The 24,701-nt window shown below is 36.0% G+C and overlaps 2 protein-coding genes across 2 annotated transcripts in view; one reads left to right on the plus strand and one right to left on the minus strand.

Annotated features, from left to right (window-relative positions):
* LOC106143625 (uncharacterized) overlaps positions 1-24,701 on the minus strand; it is a 47,941-nt gene that overhangs the window by 3,804 nt on the left and 19,436 nt on the right. The window lies entirely within an intron of this gene.
* LOC106143626 (uncharacterized) lies at positions 376-17,492 on the plus strand. Its single transcript, XM_060946614.1, has 7 exons — positions 376-619; positions 1,004-1,219; positions 1,745-1,868; positions 2,232-2,413; positions 3,656-3,757; positions 4,661-4,773; positions 17,352-17,492. Exons 1-7 carry the CDS (start codon positions 376-378, stop codon positions 17,490-17,492), a joined length of 1,122 nt encoding a protein of 373 aa, XP_060802597.1.

Here is a 24,701-nt window from a genome sequence, read left to right on the forward strand (position 1 = left end):
GTGTCAAAGGAATTTATGTGCTATCTAGTTCAAGGATAAAAATAAATAATAAAAAAATTAATAATTAAAAAAAGAGTCATTCGTTCTAATAATTATTTAAATATGTATATTATTATATTTTATTGATCTGGTGCATCTATATGCATCACCATTTTTTATTCAGACACTTTCATTGGACCACATAACGTTCTCGCACACATTTTTATTCCTTATCAACCGTTAAAAATTCGTAGTAGCTGAAAGAAAAGATAACACATTATGTCCAATATTTTACGCGTTATCAATAGTGCCTTAAATACCTAGTTTTCAGTATATAAAGAAACTGAATTCACTATGCTAACAGATTCAAGAGTTGCTTTATTAACATTTGCAATTATGCTTTTATTCGTTTTGTTACTTTGCGCAGGAGCAGCATTTGGGGCATCTTTTAAAATAAATATTAATGGCACAGAAAAACCTATTTATGATTTGAACGAAGCTGATAAGCTCTTTGAAAAGTTCATAGTGGATTATGCCAGGGAATATGACAGCGTTGAAGAAAAAATGATGAGATTTGAGATCTTCAAAAATAAACTTAGTATGATTAATGAGAAGAATTGGAAATATAGCGCAATTCATGGTAACTATAATAGTTATATACATTCATACATACATATAATCAAGTCTGGACAGACATACAATCTTGTAAAGAATGATAGGATTACAGTTGCAGTTGCCCATCGCCTTAAAGAAGTACATACATACATACATACATATGGTCAAGTCTATATCCCTTGCGGGGTAGACAGAGCCAACAGTCTTGAAAAGACTGAATGGCCACGTTCAGCTATTTGGCTTAATGATAGAATTGAAATTCTAATAGTGACAGGTTGCTAGCCCATCGCCTTAAAGATGAATCCCAAATTAATAAGCCTATCCCTTAGTATAACTATATATTCTGAAGGCCTACGTTCAGCTAACGTTTATATAATTTCAATACATATTTTATTTAAATTACTTTCAGGTATAAATATGTTCACTGATCTTACTGAAGAAGAATTTGCAAAAACTTACAATTGTGCCTTGCCACCGGAGGAGGCAAATCCGTGTACTAAGGCCTCTCCCAATGAATTGGACCCCACACAGGTCAGGTCAAGTTTTGACTGGCGTGACAAGAACGGAGTCACTCCAATAAAAAATCAAAACAATTGCGGTTCTTGCTGGGCATTTAGTATTATAGGTAATTCTTAAATTTATACGTATACTAGCGGCCGTGTCGGTCATGACATATACAAACATAAATTGTTATCACCCACACAAAGGTTTCCTGCTTAACCAACTTAACAATGATAAACTGATGGATAAAAGTACTATTAGCATTAAGTACTTCACAAATTGTAATAGTTACAATAAATAATAAATAAAAAAAATACCTTAACTAAATTATAAATCTATCCTACTTATAACTCTTCTGTTTTTTCTGAAAAGTTCAGTGTGACTAAGAAGTTAGTCCATGGAGCCCTCATGGACTAACTTCTTAATCACACTGAAAGGAAATGAATAAAAACCTATTTTTTTTTATAAAGGGCACGCAACAAAATGCTCGCCATTTTTTCGACATTTTTCAGTGGTGGGGGCGATCATCGGTGTTGCCAAGATAACATGGGGTTGCCAACACTACCATTTGGATTTTTAAAAAGTTTTAATTAAAGTTTAAAGCACAAGAAAATAGGTTCTTAATTTATTTTAATTTTTTTTTAAACAGGTGCGTTGGAATCTCAATATGCTATTAAACAACAGCAGATGTTGGACCTATCAGAACAACAAGTCGTAGATTGCGATCAAGGAGACCAAGGATGCGACGGCGGGTGGATCAATAATGCTGGATTGTAAGTTACATACATAAATGTAGTAGTGACGTGTGGTTCCCGGCACCAATATAAAAAGAATAGAAACCACTCCACTTCTCTCCCACGAATGTCGTAAAAGGCGACCTATCAAATATTGAGATTCAGTTAGTGAGAGGTTGCTAGCCCATCGCCTAAAATAATCCCAATCTGATTTTTTCGCTACAATGAATATGAATAATTATTCGCCTTTTACGACATGTGAAAAATATGGATTGAATCCTTACTCATAAGTGCTGGAAACCACAGGGCATGGCAAACGACAAAAATTAAAAATAAATATTTTTAATATTTGTATTGACAATGAATTCAGTACGTTGAGAAAACTGATGATTTTCTTCTCAGATATATAGTGGATAAAGGTGTTATGTCAGAAAGTGATTATCCATACGTTGCGTCAAATGGCAATTGTCAATATGATTCCAATAAAGTGGTCGGAAAAGCATCGAGTTGTATGCAGTTACCTAGTGGGGTTTCCGAAGAAGATCTGAAGGCGGCGCTGACGCAGTACGGCCCCATATCAGTTGGTAATTATTATATTATCTTTTATTGTACAAGCTACCTAGACCCAGACGAACGTATCTTGATCAAATTCAGGACGTCCTGGTAAAGGGTCAGGTCAAAAGTACCCGAAACCGCCGAGCTTGCATGAAGAGCGTTATGAATGTGGATGAAGCGAAGGAAGTATGCAGAGATCGCGGCAAGTGAAAAGAGGTAGTCTCTGCCTACCCCTCCGGGAAAGAGGCGTGTTTTTATGTATGTATGTATTGTACAAGCTTGCCGTCTATGGAATGCTCTCCCTGTCGATATCAGAAAGCCCAGACTATTGATAGTTTCAAAAATCTCGTTAGGTCTCATTATCTTTCTATTTTATCCTAAGTATATGTTATTATTATGTATTTATCTGTTATTATGCGTATTTGTATGTATTTATACCTATGTATTATATATATTCTGTGTGCCTTTTATTATGTTTAAACATTTATTCATCTTGCTCTGCGCCAACGCCAATCTCCTGTTTAGTTTCCTTCCACCCAAAGGTTGACTGGAAGAGATTGCATTAGCGATAAGTCCGCCTTTGTACCATTTCTGTCTGTTTTGTATGTTTTACTCTTATGGTGCAATAATGCGTTTTATTTGTCTATCTATCTATAAATAAAACTTATCAGCAATGTTATACATCTTCTTCCTCCTGGCTTGACCCGGTTGCATCTCCATCACCCTGAAGGAGCCCGGGGTGTATGCCTTTGACTAAGCTGTGCCTGGGACTTCGTCCGCGTGAAATAGTTATTTTGGGCAACATTGAAGCCCTCAAGGATGAATAATTTTAGCCGTGTTTTTTTTTCACATTTCCATTATATCTTTGCTTCTTATAGTTGCAGCGTGATGTTATATAGCCTAAAGCCTTCCTCGATAAATGGTCTATGCGACGCAAAAAGATTTTTTCAATTCGAACCAGTAGTTCCTGAGATTAGCGCGTTCAAACAAACAAACTCTTCAGCTTTATAATATTAGTTTAGATATACATCTATCAGATGTTTGTTTGTTTGTTTGTAAACTCTTTATTGCGCATAAAAATAAATAAAACAAATTACAAAACAATTATTGGATTTAGAAGAATATGTAGTACAATGGCGGACTTATCCCCAATGAGATCTCTTCCAGTCAACCAAAATATAAAGGAAAATCCATATTTAAAAAGGCAGCGCACATAAAAAGCTAAAAGATGTATGTATCGGTATTGATTAATTGAATTTATTTGCTTTTAGCCGTGGATGCGACCGGCTGGAATAGCTACACGGGAGGCATTGCATCATGTCAGTCATCTGCATGCAATCATGCAGTCGTACTTGTGGGCTATAACGACGAAGGTCAGTGTGAGCTGCTGAATGTCCAAACACCATACATACATATCATCATGTCTTTACCCCTTGCGGGGTAGACAGAGCCAGCAGTCTCTTAAAAAGACTGCAAGGCCACGTTCAGCTGTAGATAATGATAGAATTGAGATACAAACAGTGATAGGTTGCTAGCCCATCGCCTAGATAAAGAAGTTTATAAGCCTTAGGTACCTTTAATCGCCTTTTACGACGTTCATGGGAAATATGTGGAGTGGTTCTGTTCGCATTCTAAAGTGCCGTAAACAACACGGCATTCAGTAAAAAAAAATCGCATATAATGAAAAATGTCGTGTGGTTCCTCGCACCATTAACAAAAAGAGTATACGACGGCTCTTTCTTTTTCCCATATATGTCATAAAAAGCGACTAAGGTATATAGGTTAACATAAAATAAACTTTGGATTAATCATATAGGCGATGGGCTAGCAACCTGTCACTATTTGAATCTCAATTTTATTATTAAGCCCAACCAGCTGAACGTGGCCTGTTAGTCTTTCAAGACTGCTGGCTCTGTCTACCCCGCAAGGGATGTAGACGTGATTATTATGAATGAAGGAATATAAACGAAATTATATGAATGACGGCCTCTGTGGCGCAGCGGTAGTACGCTTGTCTGTGACACCAGAGGTCCTGGGTTCGAGTCCCGGCCAGGGCATGATGAGAAAAGAACTTTATCTGATTGGCCTGGGTCTTGGATGTTTATCTATATAAGTATTTATTATAAAAATATAGTATCGTTGAGTTAGTATCTCGTAACACAAGTCTAGAACTCACTTCGAGGCTAACTCAATCTGTGTAATTTGTCCCGTATATATTTATTTATGAATGAATATAATGGAAAATGTCTCATGAGCTTTTAATATTTTTCTTTTAGGTTCTCAACCTTATTGGATTATAAAGAACTCATGGGGTTCCCAATGGGGTGAACAGGGATTCATCAAGATTCCCCTGGGATCGGGAGCTTGTAACATCAATCAATGCACTATGGTTATTCTTCAAGTTTAGAGCTATGCGACAACTGGTTGTAATAAAAGTTTCTTACACTTCAAAAGGTTTTATGGATACCAAAAACAAAATATTATCAAACACTTTTCAGCGGTTTCTGATATAAGTTATAATAATTTATAATTAATTTATTTGAAACAAAATTCTACCATAAAACCATACAGCTGGACGTGGGCTTTAAACCTTTTGAAGACTGTTGGCTCTGTCTACCCCGCAAGGGATGTAGACATGACTATATGTATGTATGTAAGCGCCCCGTTCGCTTTTTGGCTTTATGCTGGAATTGACATTCAAATTGTGATAGGTTGCTAGAATCTACCAGCTTTTTCCGAATTTTTTTTTAAACGCCTATCCCTTAGTCTCCTTACACGACATCCATGGTAAAGATATAGAATGGTTATACATATTTTGAAGTGCAGGATCTGTAAGCCATATTCTCATTGGTATTGTTTTCCAATTAGAATTTATGCCTTTGAAATTATATGATGCATACATAAACATTTTATTTTTTACTTTAGTACTTAGTACATAATTTTACCAAGGTTTATTACGTATCGACTACAGTCTGAGCCCCGCCATCTTTGTACGGAAATCAAACCGATATAAGAATCATGTTTACAAATCCAATTCCCTGGCACATGTAAGTACCTACAGGTTTACTCACGATGTTTTCCTTCAATCTAGTGGTTAGTGATCAAACTAATATAAATACTTAAAAAAGAATCAAATATGCTGATATAGACGAGGTAAAATTTGGACCTGGGCACCAAATTTTACAGTCGGATTCTTTAACCGTTCTACCACCGAATGATCTCTTTCAATTAAGCTATCCAACACATGTTAATATAAATATAATTAATAACATAAGAATAATACTTTCGTTAAAAAGCCTCCAATCAATATCCTTTTATTTGAAGTCAGTTAATGTGTCTCCTAAGTGTAACAAACGCTGACTTAAAAACCTCATCAAAATCGGTTCAGCTAAACGCGAGACGCGAAACACGAACATACCTACATACATAAATATCAAACTGAGAACCTCCTTTTTTTCTGAAGGTGGTTAAATAGTGAAGCCAAAAAATTCGGCTAGGTAATAAGTAAGGAACCCCACGCACGTCTGATCCTAATCCCGGTTCAATTCCCGGTTCTATTGCGGTCATCTCATGTGTGTAATACCTATTGTTAAGATTGAATCGGTTAATTTTATCGTGTGACTACCAAAGTGTATAATTTTCTGTCAATGCGCCATTGAGTGGATCCTCAGATTAATTTGGGATAAAATACTGTGTACGCGATTGATTGTACATCAATTTTATAAGTACAAAGCTTTAACAACAAAAGTACATACATACGGTACATATAATCACGTCTATATCCCTTGCGAGGTAGACAGAGCTAATAGTTTTGAAAAGACTGATTAGCCACGTTCAGTTCACTTTAATGATAGTTTTGTGAATCAAATAGTAACAGGTTGCTAACCCGTCGCCTAAAAGAAGAATCCCAAGTTTATAAGCTGATGTTAGGCAGAGGTTATTGCTCATTCACTTACCTATTGAAATTATTTAACTAGCGTTTAATTTCAACGCCAAATAACACTGCTTTTTAAGACATGATGACTGATGTATTTTTTTTTGTAGATCATTAATATTTCCACTCCATCTCCAACTTTTTATTTCATTTATATTTTTTAAACTCAATTGTCAGTAACTAAGTCACTCTGCTAAACGTGGTCTACTAGTCTTGTAACTGCTGACGCTGTCTACCCTTTAAGGGATACGTGTTACTCGCCAATTTATTCCCATATTCCAGCATCTTTATCTTAAGTATAAATAACAATGCTGCCAATAAAAAAAAGTGAAAATTGGAACAATGTTGAGATAGAACGCATTCCCTGGCTGAGTCGGTACCTCAAAGTAACAGTAGATATATCCTAAACGGACGCAGCTAATCCGGCTTACTAAGTTTCTCATAATAATGCAGTTCACACTTCAATACACACAAAAAGAGACGGCGGTGAAGTAGCACAAGATGTTAATAAAATTGTAAATAACAATAAAAATAATCCTGGTGCCGTAATGTCTGGCGGACTTGTGAATGAAGTACTTAGAAATTTCAATGTATGTGAAGCTAAAATGTATAATGAATTGTCCCTTTCCGGTGTTGAAGTAATAATGAATGAAGTAATAAGTGGTTTTGAATTAATGAATGGTATCTTTGCGATTGTTGGTGGAGAGGTATTAACGGAACCGATCAGTGGTGTAGGATTAACTGTAAGGTGTTCCGAATCATCATAATGACACAATAATATTATATAATTTAGATAAGTAAGCACTTACAATATATGCCTTGAATAATGATGGGTTACAGATGCCAATGTAGTGAATACTGAAAGGATTTAAAAATGTATTTCAATTTAATACTAAATGTGAATAATTCACAAAGATTAGAACAGATTTTGAGTGCTATGAACAATACAAAAAGTATTGAATACATTTTGTGTTGGTTTCTTTAATATACGTATACAAGACGTAAAAAATAAATGACTTATGGTTGCTATTAACTAAAACCTTCCCGAGGGACCTTACTATAAGAATATAGTAGTTTCTAATATTACATAAAAAATTTGATGTCACAAAAAAAAGAGGAATATGCACATCAAACTTTATACGTCTTTTAATTGAAGTCTTAAAACTTATTGGTAGAAAAACTGAAACAAGGATGAACTGTAAAAGTAAAAGACCTGTGAAGACTGTGATAAGTAAACTAGTAAAAAGGCTATAACCTTAAATCTAAACTTTACTGAAACTATTGAAGAATTGTTTTTTCATGATTTTATTAAATTTTGTTTTGGAGGGCTTGCTGCATTCGTCTATCACACGAAAGAGTTATTATGTGTCTTATATGTTCTGTTATTCTCGTCTTAATGCCATGCTTACCCATCTGGTTCTCATTTGAAGGTAGATGAATGATAGAAATGTTTATTATAGTAATTCAATTTTCATTTCTATCAATGAGCGTAAGATTTAATGTCACGGTGAGCTCGTATCAAAAGAGCACAATTAGTTTAACCACCTACTTATGGTCTTCAATCGCAATACAAAATTCAACACCTTTTCACACAGTTTGACTTCCGCTAAAGGTGTCTTAATTGTGCAAAATCTGACCGGACGCAATCCTTCTTACGTGATTATATTAAAAAAAAAAAATATGCCTGAATCTGAGAATTCGATAAATACTGGCAGTAAACAAACGAATGGTGGTGATATAGATTTTTTCAAACGTGGAACGGAGGCCGGATGCATGTCGTGCCGCGCTATAGTTTTCGTGTTTGTAAGTACAAAAGCCGAGGAATTATGAAAGGCACACAGGACAGTTTCGAATTGCAATAAATATTATTCGTAGGTGGAACAAGGAAATGCATGGAGAAGATGGTCAGAACAAAGTTGTTTCAAGAGAAATAGATTATATAACACAATATCTTTATTACATACATACATACATACATATGATCACGTCTTTATCCCTTACGGGGTAGACAGAGCCAACAGTCTTCAAAAGACTGAAAGGCCACGTTCAGCTGTTTGGCTTAGTGATAGAATTGAGAATCTCATTATCTTTATTTGTGAAATTTAATGTTTAACATTTATTAAAGTTTCATAGAATTTGGGTAAAAACATTTTAATGTGCCTATTAAATTGTTCACATTATCGTTTTTTAAGGATATTTTGTTTTCATTAGGTTGCCTGTATTGCTTGAAAATTCTATAAAGATGATAGAGAGATAACACATTAGGAATATTAATTACTAGAGGCCGCCCGCGACTTCGTCCGCATGGAAACCCTATCAATCCCGCGGGAACTCTGGGATAAAAAGTAGCCTATGTGTTATTCTGGGTCTTCAGCTACCTACATACCAAATTTCATGGTAATCGGTTCAGTAGTTTTTGCGTGAAAGAGTAACAAACATCCATACAAACTTTCGCCTTTATAATAGTAGTAGGATTTCTCGATGTACTTTAGTTACATATAGAACAAACTGTTTTAATTTAATATTAAAATGTTTTTTTTTTGTCAAAAGCCTACTCCACAGATTTCGGTCTATTGAGACACGCACGGAAGACGTTCATAATTTCATAATATTAAAATGTTTCGCATTGATACTGGCCAACAATAGACGAACAATTGGTACAATAGGTGTAGGTAACAATGACACTACGGCAAACATGTGAGATGCCAATGCCTCGACGAAATATTTAAAAAGAAACAACTTCGAAATTTAAAATTTTTAAATTTGTACTCTGTTCGTAGGGATTTGATATGATTTGATATTAGTGTTGTGGTAAGTTTTAAGTCGATTTTGTTTTGTCGAGGATGTATTGTGTGTTAGCAAAGTACTATTATATGAAATAAAAGAGTAGCTAAGGATGGGCACATTGTTGGCTATTGTGGCGGGTGTGCGCGGACAATGAGCTGATCACGTTTAGAAATTTTGGACAATTTTGGACGGTTTTTGCAAATGGTTACACCTTGATGCGCAGGAGTGTATTTGGGAATAATATTATTTATAATTGAATTGTAAAATGAAAATGGAAATTTATATTATGCTGTGTGATTTCTGGGGAAATTATTTGATCGCGTTTCCTTCTTCGGATGGCTAATAAGGGGGGAAAAGAATTCAGAAGTTAAAACTAAGTGCATTTAAACTTTAAAGGTGGCGGCCTGATATTAGACATGAAACAGATTGTAATTATTTTTAATCAATCAAAATGTATTAAATTTTAAATACATATAAAATTTGGCAATTTTTTTAACAAAAAAAAGAACAGCATTTAATGCTTGCTTCAAGTCTGAATTATAGTTTAAATCAAATTTTATTTTACCTACAATAAACAATTCTTCACTACCTTACCACAGATTCAATATTCAATTAAAAAAAAAATCCTGACTCCTGCCCTGGTCAAATTAGTACCACCAACAGGGTGGTATGATACTACTTGTCGTACAATGGAGCAATTCAGGCGAATTCTGCCGTAGAACGCAAATAAGTGTGATTTACTGGAGCATAAGCTTATCCCTATCCATACTAATATGTACATACATATACATACATATAGTACATATAACCACATCTTTTCCCGTACGTCGGAAAAGAAGGCCAAACAGACTTGAAAAATCTGAAAACCGCATACATACATACATATAATCACGTCTATATCCCTTGCGGGGTAGACAGTGGCCAACAGTCTTGAAAAGACCGATAGGCCACGTTCAGCTTTTTGGTTTGATAATAGAATTGAGATTCAAATAGTGACAGGTTGCTCGCACGTCGCCTAAAAAAAGAATCTCAAGTTTGTAAGCCCATCCCTTAGTCGCCTTTTACGACATCCATATGAAAGAGATGGAGTGGTCCTATTCTTTTTTGAATTGGTGCTGGGAACCACACAGACAGGTACCCTATCCATACTAATAGTACCTACATACATATAATCACATTTTTCCGTAGGTACGGCGTAAACAGGGTCAAACAGTCTTGAAAAATCTAAAAACCATATTAAGCTGTATGGCTTATTGATGGAATTGAGATTCAAATAATGACAAGTTGTTAGCCCATTACTCGGAAGAAGATACCTAAAAGAAGAATTCCAAGTTTATTAGCCTCTCCTCTGACTTACTTTTACAAGCTGTACGAAAAGCGTAGCTGCTGGTACACACTATGTTATTCTTTCGCTATCACACCAGCATGAAAGATAAGTTTCCTATTAAATATTGATTATTTGACATTCAAGTAATTAATAGACTTACATAACGCTGAAAGATCCGATGAAATTCATTCACTGATAATATTCCGCTGGGATCCAATCCCCGATTAGTTTATTTTACTCGACAATGTGAAAAACAAAGCCGTTAAAAGCCTAGGAAATACATAATCTATCTAAATGTAATTATGAACGTCGCAATAATTACTAGAAATTGTATTCTGCCCGTAATATTGTGTACTGAACACCATTATTTTGATGAGAATAACATATGCACGGCTTCAGGCGATAATTGTCTGGTGGTGCAAGTCATGAAAGACCTGTTTTAGAAGAAAATATATTTCTAGAAAGCAGCCATGAAGCGTAAGATAGCAAAAAACTGGTTTGGAAATAGATAATAGATAAATATATATATGTATTTGTGTACTAGATCTTCCTTCGCAGATTGATAAAGTTAATAACGTGTTTCTTTTAGGCCATGGGCCAGCAACCATTAAAGTAGACTATTGGCTCTATCTATCCCATTAGGAATAAAGATGTGGTAAAGCATGTTTGTTAATCGCATCAGTTTGATTCTTAACCGATGGTCTTACTGTGAGGAAAGCATCGTAAGTTACCATATGCATTTAGGCACCTTGATAGACCTAACTTTGATCCAAAATAAAATGGATACTTCTGCTAAATTTATTCAGACTTGAGTAGTCTCGTGTAAAAACCTGACTTACCCAGTCCGGGGTCATATGTGTTTGTTTGTTTGTAAACTCTTTATTGCACATAAAAATAAATATAACAAATTACAAAACAGTTATTGAATTTAGAAGAATATGTACAATGGCGGACTAATCCCAATTGAGATTTTTTCCAGTCAACCAAAATAACTAGAGGGGTGAGGACGCAACCGGGACTAACAGTAATGGAGATCATTTATTTATTATCACACAGAATACAACATAGTACATACATACATAAAAATCACGCCTCTTTCCCGGAGGGGTAGGCAGAGACTACATCTTTCCACTTGCCACGATCTCTGCATACTTCCTTCGTTTCATCCACATTCATAACTCTCTTTATGCAAACTCGGCGGTTACATAGTACATATAATAAGATAAAAGAAATAGTAGACTATGAGAATGAGTGATGATCATGACGTATTAACTCGCTCTTCGCTTATGCCTCGCGACGCGGAAAGCCCTGGACAGCGGATCTGTTATTATTTCCAATATAATACACAATCCATGTTTTGTTGGAAATTCTGCAGCATGTGTGTTCGCTTTGTTTCATAATTTCCGCTTCAGGCGCCATCTTTTATTCATCTCATGATTTTAAAAAGATTACAGACTTTGTATTTTCTTTGCATGGGGACCTGTTGTGTTTTGACTCTTTGTTTATTTGTACGGTTATATTTAAAAAAAAATATTTAATTTTTGTGCCGTGTGATTCCCGGCACCATTACAATAAATTATAGGACCACTCCATCTCTTTCCCACGGATGTCGTAAAAGGCGACTAAGGGATAGGCTTATAAACTTGGGATTTCTCTTTTAGGCGATGGGCTAGCAACCTATCACTATATATATCTATGCTATTCTATCATTAAGCCAAACTGCTGAACGTGGCGTATTAGTCTTTTCAAGACTGTTGGCTCTGTCCATATATGTATATGTGAATATTTTTACTGGTGCCGGGAGCCACACGGCACAACTCCTAACAATTTCGAACCTTTAGGTATGTTATAATTATTATATTAAACATTGTTTCCCGCCTAATTCAAAACATTCAACCGTGAATCATAAAGTCTGAATTCCACAAAATGCTATAAAAATGACAATCGCCCGTGACCCACGGATTTAGTTTATAAATAACGCTCAAATGAGGTGCGTCCGCGCTAATCCTGATTTACGATGGTACCTGGAGTGAAGCCGGTTACAAAGGTCGTATTGATGGTATAACATAAGGAGAATTGTCCGAGTAAAGTATGGCTATATTGTTTGTATGTTACGCTTGGTTAGGGTTTTTCTTCTTCCTCCTGGCTTTTGTCCCGGTCGCGTCGTCACCACTCTGGAGAGGAGCCCGGGGTAAGACCTTGACCATGGATCCTGGATTGGGTGAGTCAGGTTTTTACACGAAGCGACTCCCGTCTGACTTCCGCAACCTTTGCAGGGGAACCTAGCATGTATTGGATCATATGGTTACACATGCAGTGTCGTGTGGTTCCCGGCACTAATAAAAAAAAGGAATAGGACCACTCCGTCTCATTCCCATGGATTTCGTGAAAGGCGACTAAGAGCAAATTCTGTATATCTGCTGTATATCCCATGCGGCGTAGACAGAACCAAATTCTTTGAATGAATGGCCACGTTCAGCTGTATGGCTTTATGACGGAATTGAGATTCAAATAGTGACAGGTTGCTAGCCCATCGTCTACAACAGGAATCCCAAGTGTATAAGCCTATTCCTTAGTTGACTTTCACAACATTTATGGGAAATATATGGAGAGGTTTTTTTCTAAAGTGACGGTAACCACACGGTTACTCATCAACCAATTCTTATTATAAATGTTTAGCCATAATTCCTAGTAATTGTACAAATCTATATTGATTTTGAGCGCAATCAATAACGAATAATAATTCTACATTGTAAAGCTATGTGTCCATTTTAGAAAGGTGACAGCCATTGAATGTCGCGCGAGTGAGTCTCATGATAAATGTGGCAGTTCAATTAATGTTTTGACTATAAATTACTTTATAGCCGATTCGTTTGTGCCTACTCTGAGTTCGAATACAACGTCTGTACTTGATATAGTCATATATGTATGTATATGGATTTATGTGTGAAAATACATACTTAGTTGTATACTGAATATTGTAGTAAATTTTATGTTTAAATAGCTGTGCCCGCGACGTCGTCCGCGTGGAATAGTTATTTTGGGCATTACTAAAGCCCTTAAGGATGAATAATATTCCCCGTTCACGATCCTGCTAAACGAGACGTTAAGCTAAATATTCTCGTGACTGTTGGTTCTGTCTACGCCGTTAGTGATAAAGACGTGTTGTGTATGTGTGTATTTCATAAGTAATTAGATATACATACATTTATATCGAAGTTAAACACCAGATATTTAAAAAAAGTCAACCATTGTAAATCCCCGATCAGCCGTTTTTCAATTTCCCTTGCGTCACTAAATCAACCTCACCATTTAAAGAGCTAATAACATCTAGACACGCACAAATCACCATTCTATACTTGTCCAGAAATTGTTATTGATTGTCCTTTGTTACACAGAGCATGCAGCTGGAGGTGTTCAGTGCTCTGTGGCTGGCTAAGAGACGGCTCTAGCGTATCTAGCGTTCATGTGCAATGAAATAAGTCGCCCTTTTCACCTCCACCTCAAATCGTTCCTCCACTAGTGAGGATCCTGACGACGGAGAGCTTGAGACATCGGCATTTGTGTGTCAAGTCCAAGTTCCTGTAATATGGAGGAGTTCGTGCGTTTGGCTGTCCAATGGTCAAAGGCATACCCCGGACTCCTCTCCAGAGATGTGTGGATGCAACCGGGACTAAAGCCAGGAGGAAGAAGTGCGTTTGGCTGTCCACGGAGCATTCTTCGCCAGCACCACATCTCAAAGGCGTTTCCTATTAGCCGCTTTTGGAGTCCAGCCCTCAGAACCATAGAGAAAAATTGGGAAGACCATCGTGTGGATAATGTAGATTTTAGTTTTCCTTTGAATGTTGTGATCTTTAAAATGGTTTGTTTGTTTGTAAACTCCTTATTGCACATAAAAATAAACTCCACAAAAAATAGAAAACAGTCATTGGATATGGTATGTATATAAGAGTGTAACGCATTCTTTCTCTCCTCATAATGTATTAGCGTTTAAAATGTCAAGGTGTATTAATTAAAACATGCACGTGTTAAAGTCCTGCTTGGCACTAATCCGCCTTTGTATTTTCTTTTTAATGTTATGATTGTTAGCGCTTTCAAATTATGGATGCAACTGCGATATTTCTTCCATCTGGCGTTAATATTGATTACATCCGCACTTTTCTACATAGAAGCTCATGTAACTTTTTGCTATGTAAGAAATAAAACACATCAAGTTATAATAATCGACTTTTTTCCAATTTAACAATAAGTTAATACTAATATAGTAGGTAAGACTGATCGTTACGTAAGTTTACGAGATTTGAACGGTTCTCGAGCCGTCATCATTTGGCGCCCCCAAAATCCGTACGCCCGTGTTCAGATCTCGCACCACAGGTACGGCCGCTTTGTCCGGTTATAACTTAGGATTTCGTCGCGCCGTTTTGACGGTGCAAGGCGTAAAGGTGTGACGTATTGTGAGCCAGGCATTGTTGGGATTTGCATTCGACGGGTTTGATTGCGAGCGCGAATTTATTGATTTTTAACCCACTCTGAGAAAGGTGGTTGTTGATTTTCTTGTAAGGTCTATAGAATATAAATATAGTGTGGTTCCCGGCACCATTAGAAAATAGAATAGAACTAATCCATCTCTTTTCCATGTATGTCGTAAAAGGCGACTAAGGGATAGGCTTATAAACTCGGGATTCTTCGTTTAGGCGATGATGGTCTAGCAACCTGTCACTATTTGAATATCAATTCTTTCTTTCAGCCAAATAGCTAAACGTGGCCTATCAAGACTGTTGGCTCTGTCTACCCTGCAAGGAATATAGACGTGATTATATGTATATATGTATCTTCTTTTGATGTATAGTTAGTTTCGTCATATTTAGACAGCTTAACGTAACAGACGGCTGTTTGTTTGTCTGTGTTCTAAATGACCCTTTCATTAAATGAACAAGAAATTGGCAAAAGCGTTTTCCAAAGATCCGTACAGAATAAAATTCCTTCTACACTTGCGCTTTGGCAGCTTGTAAGAAGTTAAATTTAATTTGACGTTAAGAAGTCAAGCATTGCTTTGCATTATGAAGCTAAAGTAAGACATACAGACATAGAAATACATAAAGTCACGCCTCTTTCCCGGAGGGGTAGGCAGAGACTACGTAGCCCATGTAAAAAATCCTAAAGGTTGTCAGGAAATTAAACAACAATATAACGTACTGACAATGTAAACTTGTCCGAACCCATTTTCTCATGAACTCCGCAATATTTCACAATTAATTATACATTCTTGCTCAATGTAAACATGGTCTATTGTCCTCAATTGGGGTACGATGGTCATAGACACTACTACTCTATCTCTTCTTGAATAAAATAGTGCCCACCATGCAAACGAGAATATAATAGATCTAATTATACTTTATGCTAATTTTATGACTGAAACATCTTTTTATTATCAAAAGGGTGTAGTAATTTTATGTACGCATGTTCTTTTTTGACGCTTATGGGAATTTTAATGTCCATGCGTCACTTTGAGGTCATTGAAAGGGATTAGTTCTGTTTAATTTTCTGACCGCAGAGATTATATTTTTATGAATTCCGATGGAGCTATTTCTGATTGTGTTCATGTCATATACAGGCGTTGCAACATTGGACAATAGTTAATATGTTTTGTTGATAACTTTAATCATGTTAAACATCGTAAATTGTAATTAGCATTAATTCATAATTGTGATTATAATAATATTTATTGTGATGACAAAGATGGGATTAAATGTGCCATAAACATGACTAAACGTTTTAGACTTTATTGTTACTCAAGTAACAACATTCTACTCATAATATTGTATAATTGGGATAGGCTTATAAACTTGGGATTCTTTTTTTTAGGCGATGGGTTAGCAACCTGTCACTATTTGAATCTCAATTCTATCACTAAGCCAAATAGCTGAACGTGGCCATTCAGTCTTTTCAAGACTTTTAGCTCTGTCTACCCCGCAAGGAATATAGACGTGACCATATGTATTGTATAATAATCGTGCTTCCACCAGGCGCAAAAAAAAACCATTAAGTAGTAAGAAAAAAAAATATAGGTACTTTATTCTACATACATACCTACATATGGTCACGTCTATATCCCTTGTGGATTAGACAGAGCCAACAAATACCTACAGTCATCCAACAATTCTCACATTGAAACAATAACGTGTGAACATGGGTCTATAGGCGTAGCACTCAGCATGAGGAAACGCCTTCCAGTCTTCAAATCTTGGTGGTTGTTCTCATGCTGCTCTTGAGAACCGTCATGTTCATTCAAAGACGTCCTGGCGAGTGGGTTGGGCTGTTGTAGTAACAGTTATTGGTTTAGTCCCGCGCTAAACATAAGTTGAGGAAATATTCGAGTGACCTCTTTTAGGGATAGGCTCACAAACTTGAAATTCTTTTTTAAGCGATGGGCTAGCAACATGTCACTATTTGAAACTCAATTCTATCATTAAGCCAAATAGCTGAACGTGGCCATTCAGTCTTTTCAAGACTGTTGGCTCTGTCTACCCCGAAAGGGATATAGACGTGACCATATGTATGTATGTATGTACCTCTTTTAGACATTGTGGAGGTCGTTAATAGACATACATACGTACATATAGTCACGTCCATATCCCTTGTGGGGTAGACAGAGCCGACAGTCTTGAAAAGACTGACAGGCCGCGTTCAGCTTTTTGCTTAATGATAGAATTGAGATTCATAAATAGTGACAGGATGCTAGCCCATCGCCTAAAAGAAGAATTCCAATTTTATAATATCCTATCCCTTAGTCGCTTTTTACGACATCCATGGAATATTATTTTTTAATTTGGTGCCGGGAACCACTCATAGATGTTATATATTAAAGAATTCAAAAAGTGTTGAACTTTTTTTTTTTTAACAATAAACACGCCTCCAGATATCGCAACATGTTGATACAACACAGGCGATTTCTCACGAGAAATGCTACGTGGGTCCGTGGGCGTGTGTCCCAGCATGGGTTACGCCTTCGAAGCCCACCGTTGGGCACCCCGGTGGGAGGGAGGAGCGGTACGTGTGAAGGAATTATCCAGAAATATCGAATGTGATAAGTATTTTTATATGTGTATAATTTTTTTTTGTGTATTTGGAAAATGCAAGCTTAGCCGGCGAGTAATTCGTGCTATGCATTTTTTTTAATATCAAAACTTCATATATAAAACATATAGTCATGTTTATGACACTTGCAGGGTAGACAGAGTCGAAAAAACTGAAAGGCCACGTTCAAATGTATGTGTTTATGTTGGAATTTACATTCAAATAGTGACAGGTTGCTGGCCTATCGTCTACACGAGGAATCCCAAGTTAATAAGCATATGCTTAGGGATATCCCTTAGTCAACTTTTACGACATCCATAGGAAAGCGACGGCGTAGTCCTATTCTTTTTCTATTGGTGCCGGGAACCACACGGCACACATGTGTTGTATTAGTTTTTATATCATCCTTTGTTTTGAAACCTATCTTTTGTTTTTGGGATTGTCCTATCTTTGAATGTTTGTGATCCAAGATTAGTTAATTAGCGTTAGAATAGAATAGAATGATATGAAGTCTGTATTTAACTGATGTGAAGTCAATAAGTGATACCTTGAATCCAATTTTGAAAATAAATCATTCTATTCTATGAACGATAACTTGTATACAATTCTGAAAATAAATCTATTCTGATTTATTTTCAAAATTGGATACAAATTATCACTTATTGACTTCACATCAGTTAAATCTAATTATAACTACTACCGCTTCCAAAGCGCATGCGTAGAAGAAGCTGCGATATAAACTACACTGCAGTTACGGTAATGGCTTTGTGTAACCTGACTTACTAACTCCAGGATGATGGTTAAAAATTGACTCATTGTTCTTCTATAAAGTTTAAAACACAATCCTAACTGAGGTCAGAAGGATGATGCAACTTCTGAGTGACCTTTACAACTTCTTTAACTTTAAACCTCCGAATTATCACACCCCAGTCAAAATGCCAAAATATTCAAATCTCGTGACGTTAAATTAATTTCTCATTCAGCTAATATTGTATCACAATTTCACACAAAACTGAGTACCAGCGGGGAATCCCCTGGGGTGGTCTTAAACCCCACTTTTGTATCCCATTTGTAGTGTCCGACCGAAGGTCTATTTTTGGCCGAAGCCGAAGCCGAAGCCGATTAATCGGCTATCGCCACAACCTTCGGCCGAAGCCGAAGCCGAAGCCGAAGGTTTATATTCTCTCAGCACTCAGTAATTAATTTTGTTCAATATTGTCTACAAGCTACAATTAATATTAAAATCATTTCAAAACCTCAATATTGAAGGTTTATATATTGACTGTCTCATATAGAAGTTGATGATATATCATAGAGGTGGTTGGTTTAGAGATAAACTAGCTGTTGCCCGCGACTTCGTCCGCGTAAATTTCGAGTTGAATTTTAATCATACAGTCAGATACAGACAGACAAAAAATGTAAAAAAAAATTCTCTATCCGTTTCAGTCAAAATATTAAATGTACAGAAAAAATATTTTTACCGTTTTATTATATGTAGTATTTTGATTTTCAGTTTTTTTACATAAAATACTCAAACAATACAAAAAAAAAATATTTTTAATAATAAAAAATATCTTGTAATTGTTGGGATTCGAACTTGGACCGCCAACTTCACAGTCTCACGGGCTAACCACTGGACCATCGAAGCCGTTGCGTTGGTGTCGAAATTAAAGTAGACTACATACATATGGTCATGTCTTTATCCCTTGCGGGGTAGACAGAGCCAACAGACTTGAAAAGACTGAATGGCCACGTTCAGCTATTTGACTTAATGATACAATTGAGATTCAAAAAGTGATAGGTTGCTCGCCCATCGCCTAAAAAAGAATCCCAAGTTTGTAAGCCCATCCCTTAGTCGCCTTTCACTTATATTTATATGTTATAGGTATAATGCCGTCGTATAATGATAAATGAATTTGAATTTTTCTTTTCGTAACTTATTTGCCGGCATACTGATGCCTTGAGTTCATTCAAATGTCGATAACTTTTTTTTTGTGAACCGATTTTGATGAAACAAACTTTAAATGTTATTCTGAGTTAAAACAAAGCAATTGGTGAAAGTTTGAAGTAAATCGGTTTAGTACTTTCGGAGATAATCGTGATCATACATACAGACAGACAGACAAGAAATTAAAAAAAAAATATTTTTGCTTTCTATTATTCATTCTAAGTGTCCCTCTATCCATTTCAGTCGAAAATACTAAATGTACAGACAAAATATTTTTACTGTTTTATTATATGTATAGATAAAAGTTTGTGATTTACCTACTGGTAAAAATAATGATTTGATTTCTTACAAAAACACTCGTTTAAATACACGTACGGACTTGTTTTGATGCATGCAATCAGCAATGTGATATTTTGACAGTGACTCCCGGCCGCCTCATGACTTTCGTAACAGTTCGTTCAATCTCGACGGTCGCTCGGACCTTCGGCGAAACCTTCGGCTTCGGCCGGATTTTGGGCCGAAGCCGAATGTTTCGCCGAAGGTGGATTTTTTGGCCGAAGGTGGCCGAAGCCGAAGCCGAAGCCGAAGCTTCGGTCGGACACTACCCATTTGATTCCATTCCCTCCTAATTCCGATAGTAAGAACTTCATGCTGTGACAATTATCATGGATTTGTTAGTTTAACACTGAACCCAGTCATGAGAAAAGTGGGCGGGGAGCGTAAGAAAATTTAATATGAAAAGAATGGCTCGTGAAATTGTCCACATTCGTCGTTCGTAAAAATCTAAGTAAATTTATTTAATACTAGAGGCCGCCCGCGACTTCGTGATCATGGAAACCCTATCGATCCCGCGGGAACTCCGGGATAAAAAGTAGCCTATTTATTATTCTGGGTCTTCAGCTACCTACATATCAAATTTCATCGTAATCGGTTCAGTAGTTCTTGCGTGAAAGAGTAACAAACATCCATACTGACGTACTCACAAACTTTCGCATTTATAATATAAGTAGGATAACTTGCATGTGCTGTGTAGTTCACAGCACTTAAAAATAGGACCACTCGCAACTCTTTCCCATAGATCATAGGATGTGCTAGCTGCGTCTATTTTCGTGCATTTTGTAAAAGTTAATTAAGGGAAAGGCTAATAAACTTGAGATTCTTCTTTTAGGCGAGGGGTGCAACCTGTCACTATTTGAATCTGAATTCCATCATTGACTATCTACCTTCTTGTCTTGAGGACTTGCTACCCTTTAATGGTAAAAGATGTGATTGTATGTAGTGTAGGTATGCACTTTATTTATTTGTTCAGTATAGATACTATTATATGCACATACATTAGTATATATACTGTATTGTGTATATATACTTCATACATACATTAGTATGCATGAAGAGAGTTATGAATGTGGATGAAGCTATAGATGTATGCAGAGATCGTGGCAAGTGGAAAGAGGTAGTCTCTGCCTACCGGGACAGAGAATTGCATGCCATGGAATTTATAATTCAAGCGATAGCCTTCTGATTAACTGTTGACAACTACAGAGCCGAATCTACTCTACAAATGAAGCTAAAATTTGGCATGTAAGTAGTACGTTCTTTATTAAATTAACTGTGTTAGTAGAAATATTTCTTGAGTGTATTTATATGCTGTAAATGTACCTAAAAGGAAAAAATTACAAACAAACAGCCAAACAATATTATATATAAGTACATTTCTATTAATGTAATTTCAAACATTTTCTTCTCATACACAAGTTGTTTACCAACCAACTGAATTCTTTCACCATCATAACTTTTTGTACTCAAAAAAACAACCACCGGATTGAAACACCATAAATAATAATCAAATTTCATCTTTCCACCTCTAAACGTATCATTAGAGGGTGCTACTTAAAAAATGCACGAGAGCTCGCATCCGGCAGATCACCCGAATACAATGACATCGGACACAAAATCGATCAGTCGGTTCAAAGCACAGAGCAAGGAAGAATAGTGTGTAGTAAAGGTCGGAACACATGGAGCGACACAACGCGACTTGAGATTTAAACGGGCTGCAGTTTTGTGAAGTTGAAATTATTGTACACTAGCGACCCGCCCCGGCTTCGCACGGGTGCAAAATTATAAATGTTATTATACATAAAAACCTTCCCCTTGAATCACTCTACCTGTTACAAAACCGCATCAAAATCCGTTGCGTAATTTTAAAGATTTAAGCATACAGACAAACAGACTAAAATAGCGACTTTGTTTTATACTATGTAGTGATTTTTCTAGGCTCGAGAAAATGAAAATCTTTTTTGTGAAGCACATTAAAATGTTACTTGATATGAGTTGTATGATTATAATTTGTGCTTAATTTGGACGGTAGGTATTTGGACTAAATAAGCTTCAAGCTCGACTCGTGGTGTGCCTAACTTGAGGCATTTTTGTAGTTACTAACATGGTCATATAAAAATAACTGCAAATTTTTATTGAGCATGTTTTCTAATCATACAGTTTAAGCTATTTTGAATTATTATAAATTTTTCAATTTAATTCTTGTAGGCGATGGGCTATCAACCTGATACTATTTGAATCCCAAATATATTATTAAGCCAAACAGGTGAACGTGGCTTATCAATCTTTTCGAGACTGTTGGCTCTGTCTACCCCGCAATAGATATAGACATGATTTATGTATGTATGTATCTAAAATTACTGAATTAGATTTGCAGTGCAGCGTGAAAATAATTGACAAATTCGTCGCGTCGCGTCGCGTCAAGTAGCTCAATGCATTCAGCGCTAGTGCATCTTTCCGTGCTCTGTGCTTTAAAGGGATGAAAGATTCAGGTGTCAAGAATTTTAAAATAAAACCCATTCACAAAGATTCGTCATCGTATTGAGCCTTTTTGTGAAAAAATAAGGGAAAAAATGTCACAAAAGATTGCGTATGAGATTCGAGAATTCAATATTCTACACAATGAATTGTTATTCTAGTTTTACGAGATCGTATTATAGATTCACTTTGATTGTTTGGTTAATTGAAAATATTGTGTTAGAAAGATAAGCACTAAAATAATAAGGGGTGAAAATTTAACGAAGATTTATAAATGTTTGCGAAAATATCGGGCTTCAAAAAGATAATTTAATTTCCATGATCACCATTGGCACCATTGCAATTCAAAATGTCAATGCTGCCAGCCTTCTGTGCACACTTCCGCAAGTTGATGCTATTCAGGAACTGTACAATTTGTAAATTTAATATTAGTTTATAATCCTCTTTATTTATAAGTAATGTATATATTCACTCTGTTTATTCTCCTCATGAAAATCCGTTGAGAATATTTTCAATAAAACTAAAAACATGACAAGGAACTTTGTTCTTATAAGTCGTACTACACTTGCTAATTTTCTGTATCACAATGACTTAAAGAATTAAAAGTGACAAAACAGACCAACCATTGGCGAATCAACGAATCGATAAACCGAGTATAATCGGTTTTCTGTTCCATATCGAATCAGTCGAGAATTTTCACACAATCGATTGATTTCGCGGGATTATTGACATCTTTTTGTGGTTCGCGGAAACAAGCCTTTGTCTTCTCAGCTATTGTTGGCAATTACCATGCTTTGGTTGTTACTAGCGCTTTGAGTGAAAATATGGATGGATAAAGAAACTTCCAAGTGAAAAAAAATGTACAAGTCATCCTTAACAAGGTTGTTTCGAGGAAAATAGAATTTATTAGAAGCAATCGATTGGGTACTGAAATAGCAATTAATTCTATTACAAATAGTTATTCAATTAAACTCGCCGTGATGCTTAGAAGCCGTGTTATTCTCTTAACAGGTTGAAGAGGTCAGATGAAGCTAGTACCACATAGCCTTTTCATATGACTCATCAAAATTTCTGCAATATCGAAGGTTTGTGGATTATAATAAGACTATAAGGTTACATATCTGCTCTTTTAGTGACTTTTACTTAATAACGCTATTAATTATGTATGTAGAAAGTTAGTAGCCTTCACGTGGTGTTTATGGTAGGCCCTCTTCTTTAGAGTAGACCATCAGTGACTCGTCGCTAGAAGCCTACAGTATCGGCCTTCTAGCAAAAGCTATCAAAAATACAGCTATCTTTTAAATTATCTTATTTATAACTGAATTATAAGTTGCACAATGCAATTTGGCAAAAAAGTTATTGATATCAAATGTTTTTTGTCAGCACAAAAATCAAAACTTTCGTTCAACAAGACCAATGAATAATTCCGATCGTTTTTTGCGATTTATCTATCTAAATACACAATTACTATTACGTCTTCAATAGGTATTGTTGATTCATAAAAACTTATAAGCGATCATTAAAGTCGAAGCTATTTTTTGAGATCGCCGGTCCCGCTCTCAGAATCCAAAATGGCTGCCGTTGACATGGTGTATTGTTCAAACAGAAAAACGACACAATCTTTTTTCTTTCTTTCTTTATCTTTTATTCTGTGCTGGGGACAATGGCGGCACGTCGTGTCTGCGGCATTTTAGTTACCTATGTTTGATACTTTGTTTTTTGACACAATTTCATTCGGCTCCGCCATTGTAGCATTTGTGGCTCTGCGATATTTTTAACGATGTCGTTTGTTACAGTTCTGTAACCTTTGTGGTGTTTTATATTCATTTCTGTCGTTGTAATTTAGGGAACTATCAAGATTTCTGGCTAATGGCTAAGATGATATACGATTTGCAACATGTTAAACTCCTATGTTTTTATTTTTCTCATTTACCTCATCAAGACCGTTGCTTGACTAGGTAGCTTTTATTTCCCTTGTCTAATAACTTATTATGATTTAGTTATTCTGACGTAATAACACGTTTATGTACGAAGAAGGAAGTCTTTATTTGCTTTGATAACAATTAAAAGTTATTGAAATTATTATCGTCCAGTTACACGGTCAGTTCTTGTTCTCACATCTGTGTCCATGGCAACTCCTCATCCTTGCCAATCAAGTATCTAATCTCCTAATTGTACAAACTCAAGGCCTCGATTTGTCGGCATTGTAGCTGTACAATGATCACAATGACGACTCGCATATTATCCATTCATATCATAACGTTTATAAATACGTACCACGGTGGCATTGTGGACTTGTCTCGCTTCACCCCGAGGATACGTCGAACAAAGCAATTTTTCATAAAGGCCGAAAGTTCGACTTCGACAAAGGCTCGCAACCCGTCATTTTCGTACCTATTGGCTATTTATGACAATAACTGCATTGTTATC

The sequence above is a fragment of the Amyelois transitella genome, chromosome 2 (genome assembly GCF_032362555.1).
Source record: "Amyelois transitella isolate CPQ chromosome 2, ilAmyTran1.1, whole genome shotgun sequence".
NCBI lineage: Eukaryota > Metazoa > Arthropoda > Insecta > Lepidoptera > Pyralidae > Amyelois > Amyelois transitella.

What these genes read in the sequence shown, in the direction of transcription:
- LOC106143626 (XM_060946614.1), top strand. Translation starts at nt 376, where the DNA reads ATGCTTTTATTCGTTTTGTTACTTTGCGCAGGAGCAGCATTTGGGGCA. An exon ending in GAAATATAGCGCAATTCATG is followed by an intron (nt 620 to 1,003) that starts GTAACTATAATA and finishes AATTACTTTCAG; the next exon opens with GTATAAATATGTTCACTGAT. An exon ending in TGGATCAATAATGCTGGATT is followed by an intron (nt 1,869 to 2,231) that starts GTAAGTTACATA and finishes TTTTCTTCTCAG; the next exon opens with ATATATAGTGGATAAAGGTG.